The following is a 5,091-nucleotide window of genomic DNA, read 5'->3' on the forward strand; positions in this document are numbered from 1 at the left end:
CCAAGGATCCATGTATGAAGAATGAATAAGGTTGACAAGGAGTCGAAAATGTACATCTAGGATTTGACTTACTTCACAATGTCAATTCCAAGCAGCAACAGAATTGTCTTGGCCACTATGTAGTCCGTCCAGTCAAGCACGAGCAGTAAAGCTCTATGAACCTTTTCGAAGAGAATTCAAAAATTGGCTGCTAGACATTTTTTGAATTTTTCATACTTCTATCCATACATCATCAAATATCTCATTCCTTTTATTCATCACCTATAATAAAAGTGGAATAATTACCTTAAACTTCTAGAGAAAATTATGAAAGGTATTAAAATTTTATATTCTTTCCAAAAGAATATTAACTTCCATAAATATTAATTCTGGGAAAGTAGTTGTGAATCATGTTTGCCAGGTGATAATGTCTGTCGTGCAATGCTGTCCTGCAGGCGATACTCCACCAGGCGATACCAAGAGATACTATCCGTCAGGTGATACTGCCCATCATTGATGTATGTAGGATGGTATATGCCCATCATATTACACATGAATTCTGTTGACTTTAACCATAAGGTGTGACCTTGTAAGCTCTTGTAACATTAGTAGTAATACTAGAACATTTCAAATATTACACGCAATTAGTGACATCTAAAAAAGCATCATTGCTATCAGGAAGTTGTGATTCGACATAACCTCACTGGCTACAATATACTCGGCTTCAGTTGTAAAATCAGCTACTATATCTTGCTTTGAACTTTTCCAATTCATAGCGCCACCATTATGGAAAAACACATAACCCAATTGCGATCGTGAATCATACTTGTTGGTTTGGAAGCTAGTATCAGTGTAATCTTTTACACTCAACTTTTCCTCACCTCCATATATAAGGAATGTATCCTTAGTGCTTCTCAAGTACTTAAGGATATTTTTAACTACAACCCAATGACCTTCATCAGGATCTACTTGGTACCGACCCATAATGCTTAAAGCATATGATACATCTGGACGAGTATGTAACATGGCATAAATGATAGACCAATAGTCAAAGCATATGGAATCTTACTCATATATTCTCTCTCTAGTGGAGTTGAAGGACACATTTCCTTCGAGAGTGATACCATGTCTCATAGGTAAGAATCTTTTCTTAGATTCTTCTATGCTGAATCTTTTTAGTACTTTATCTATATATGTACTTTGGCTTAGACCTAGAAGTCATCTTGATCTATCTCTATAGATTTTTTATTCCTAATATGTAATATAGTCTAGCCCAAATCCTTCATAGAAAAAGAACTTCCTAACCAAGTCTTAATAGATTCTAGGATAGGTATGTCATTTCCTATGATAAGTATGTTATCTACATACAGTACCAAGAATGAAATAGTGCTCCCACTAACTTTCTTGTAAACAAAAGGTTTATTTTCATTTTTTATAAAACAAAACTCTTTGATCGCATCATTAAAACAAACACTCTAACTTCAAGAAGCTTGCTTCAACCCATAAATGGATATTTATAGTTTGCATATCTTACTAGCATATTTTGGATTGACAAAACCTTTAGATTGGGTCATGTACACATCCTTTTTTAGTTTCCTATTAAGGAATGTTTTTTTGATGTCCCTCTTCATGAAATGCAACTATTGCAAGTAAGATTCGAATGGAATTAAACATAGCAATAGGAGAAAAGGTTTCATCATAGTCGACACCATGAACTTGTCAAAAACCTTTAGCAACTAATCATCCTTTGTATGTTTGTACATTACCATCCATGTTGATTTTCTTTTTGAAAACCTACTTGTATCCTATGGGTTTAACCCCCTTCAGGTGGATCAACCAAGATCCATACCAAGTTTTCTAACATGGAATCCATCTCAGACCTCATGGCCACAGGCTATTTCTCAAAATCTGGGCTCGCCACCGCTTCTTGGTAAGTTTTAGTTCATCTTGATCCATAAGTAGAATATCACCATATGTTGTAATGAGAAATCCATATCTCTCAAGTACATGGAATTCTCTTAAAGATCTTCGTGGTAGTTATGTTTCCAAAACAGTTTATTATTCCACAACAACTTGTGGAACCTATTGTTCAATATCTGATTCAGTGATTTGCTATTGTTCTCGAATTTCTCTGAGTTTAGTTTTTCGACCACTTTCTTTTCTAGAGACAAATTCTCTCTAAAGGAAGACTCTTGTTTAAGCAGCAAACACTTTGTTATCAATAAGACTGAATAAATAATATCCTTTAGTTTCCTTAAGATATCCCACAAAGATGCACTTTTTGAGATTTGGGTTCGAGCTTTGTAGATGTTTGACGTTTAACATATGTTCACAACCCTAAATTTTCATAAATGACATACTAGGATGCTTCCCAGTCCACATCTCATATGGTTTCTTTTGAATTAGTTTAGATGCAACACGATTTAGTGTGAAGGAAGTTGTCTCAAGTGCACGTCTCCAAAAGGAAGTAAGATGATCAACATGACTCATCACTGATCAAACCATGTCCAAAAGTGTTCAATTTCTCCTCTCAAAATTTTCATTCCATTGTGGAGTACCATGAGGTGTAAGTTGTGAGGCAATCTCACAATCCTTTAAAATCTTATCAAACTCTAAGCCTAAGTATTCTCCTCCTCGATCTGATCAAAGTGCCTTAATACTTTTGCCTAAATGGTTTTGTACTCCATTTTTAATTTCCTTGAACATTTCAAGGGCCTCAAATTTATAGCGCATAAGATATATATACCCATATCTATTGAAGTCATTAGTGAAAGTAATGAAATATTGAAAACCTCCCTTAACGTGTATATTCATTAGTCCACATACATCACTATGTATTAAGCCTAACAAATCACTGGTTCACTCACTTTTACTATTAAAGGGGGCTTTAGTCATTTTACCCAACAAGCAAGAATCACGTATATCAAATTGTTTGAAAACAAAAGACTCCAAATATCCATCTTTATGGAGCTTTGATATGCGCTTCCCACTTATATGGCCCAAGCGGCAATGTCAAAGATAAGTTTGATTAAAGTCATTTGTTCTTGATGTTTTAGTATTTATGTTATAAATGGCATGTCTTGATCTAAAATGTAGAGGTCATTTACTAATTGTGTCGAACCATAAAAAACATTATCAAGATAAAATAAACAATAATTATTCTTAATAATTATCTCAAAACCAATTTTGTCTAAACAATAAATTTAAACAATTTTTCTAGTCAAACTAGGCAAGGATAAAATAAGTGTTCCTACATCTAATGCAACAACTCTTGCTCTATTTCCAACTTATATGTCCTCATCTCCTTTAGCCAGATTCCTACTCCTTTGCAGTCCATGTACAGAGGCACAAATGTGATAACCACAACTGTTATCTAATACCCAAGAAGTAAACGTTGACTTCTTCAAGATAGGTACGACAATTCCTCTTCCAACTGTGGACGCTCTATTTTCCTTTGCCTTCTTAACCTCTTCAAGATAGGGAGGGCAATTCCTCTTCCAATATCTGGCCTTACCGCAATGGAAACATTTTCCTTCCTCAGTAATTCCTCCTTTAGGTTTAAATACAATATTTCCTTTGCTAGATTTAACCTTGCCATTGTTCTTAGGCTTTGCCCTAGCATTAAGTTTTCCCTTATTTTTATCCTTACGAACCATCAGAATAGGCTTAGGTCCAACCCTTTTCATGCTACTTTCAGCAGTTTGCAACATGCTAAGTAACTGTAGCAAAGTCTTATTAATTTCATTCATGTTAAAATTAAGGACAAATTAGCTAAAACTATCCTACAGCAATTGTATGATGACATTAGTGGTCAATTCCACACCTAGAAGGAATCCAAGTTTTTCGAGGCTTTTAATATAGCCTATCATATTGAGAACATGAGTTCCCATAGGAGTTCCCCTCATGATTTTGCATGTAACACCCCTTACCCGTATTCGATGCTGGAACAAGGTACGAGGCGTTACCAGACATAACCTCACACAAACATACAAAATCGGGCAGTAAAATTTTGTTCTAATTAAGTTCATTCATACATATGCAATTTGTCCCTTATATAGGCCTACGAGGCCCAAAACATACAACGAGAGTGGTTAGGGACTAAACTGAGAACTTACGAAGCTTTGGGAAAAACTTAGAAAATTTCCATGAAACAGGGGCATACGCCCCTGTGGACCTAGGGGACACGCTCGTGTGCCTTCGACACGCCCGTGTCCTCAGGCTGTGTAACTCTCTGTTTATGACGTCAAGAAAAAAAATTAACCGCACGGCCAAGCCACACGCCCGTGTGTTAGGCCACGTGACAATTAAATTCTCGCAAATTAAGTGCAGACTTCGTATGCCCTAGACACACGCCCATGTCTCCAAGCCGTGTCCTTTACATGGTTGAAACACACGGCCGTGTCTCTGCCCATGTGGCCAACACTTAGGCTATTTTCCAAGCCTTTTGTTACCTTTAATTCCTTACACACTTATACACATCCAAGACACATAATATATCATTAATTTAATGGTTAAGCATCCTCAAATAAGTCACAATTATAGCATTTCCACGTCATCATACATGTGTTTCACATACTCATGTTATACCAAGTCTAAACACATTAATTCACATTCATTTGGCCTTCTCGTTATGATTATTACTCATACCTTAATACCATGATTATCAACATACCAATTATTCTCAAGTTAAACATCAAACATTCACATTCAAGGCTAAATCATATCTTTGTAAAATGCCAACCTTTCACATTCGTAGAACAACATGCTTGCCTAAGACATTCCACACCAATTTCGTATGCAAAGCACTATTTACCTATTGCCATATTACACACTTATTCCATAGTTATAACTACTTCGATTAAACATAAGGCATGCATTCAAGCATATATATATACCATGACACTATCATTCATAGCAAGCAAGTATGATCACATCACACAGGGTCTTGGCTCACGCATGCACATAACCATATCTCAAGGCATTAACACTTGCACGAATAAACAGGTCTACAATCCCATAACCAAATATAAGCCACACCTCATGGCCATATACAAGTAAATCAATATAAGCCAATACATTTGGCCAAATCATACGAACACATATCACAAGAGA

The 5,091-nt window shown here is 35.8% G+C and overlaps 1 protein-coding gene across 1 annotated transcript; it reads right to left on the bottom strand.

Annotated features, from left to right (window-relative positions):
* Positions 1-3,266: 3,266 nt before the first annotated feature.
* Positions 3,267-3,728, bottom strand: LOC107952408 (uncharacterized). The gene has a single exon (XM_016887666.1). The coding sequence runs from the start codon at positions 3,726-3,728 to the stop codon at positions 3,267-3,269; it is 462 nt and encodes a 153-aa protein (XP_016743155.1).
* Between the last annotated feature and the right edge of the window lie 1,363 nt (positions 3,729-5,091).

The sequence above is a fragment of the Gossypium hirsutum genome, chromosome A02 (genome assembly GCF_007990345.1).
Source record: "Gossypium hirsutum isolate 1008001.06 chromosome A02, Gossypium_hirsutum_v2.1, whole genome shotgun sequence".
NCBI classification, from domain to species: domain Eukaryota; kingdom Viridiplantae; phylum Streptophyta; class Magnoliopsida; order Malvales; family Malvaceae; genus Gossypium; species Gossypium hirsutum.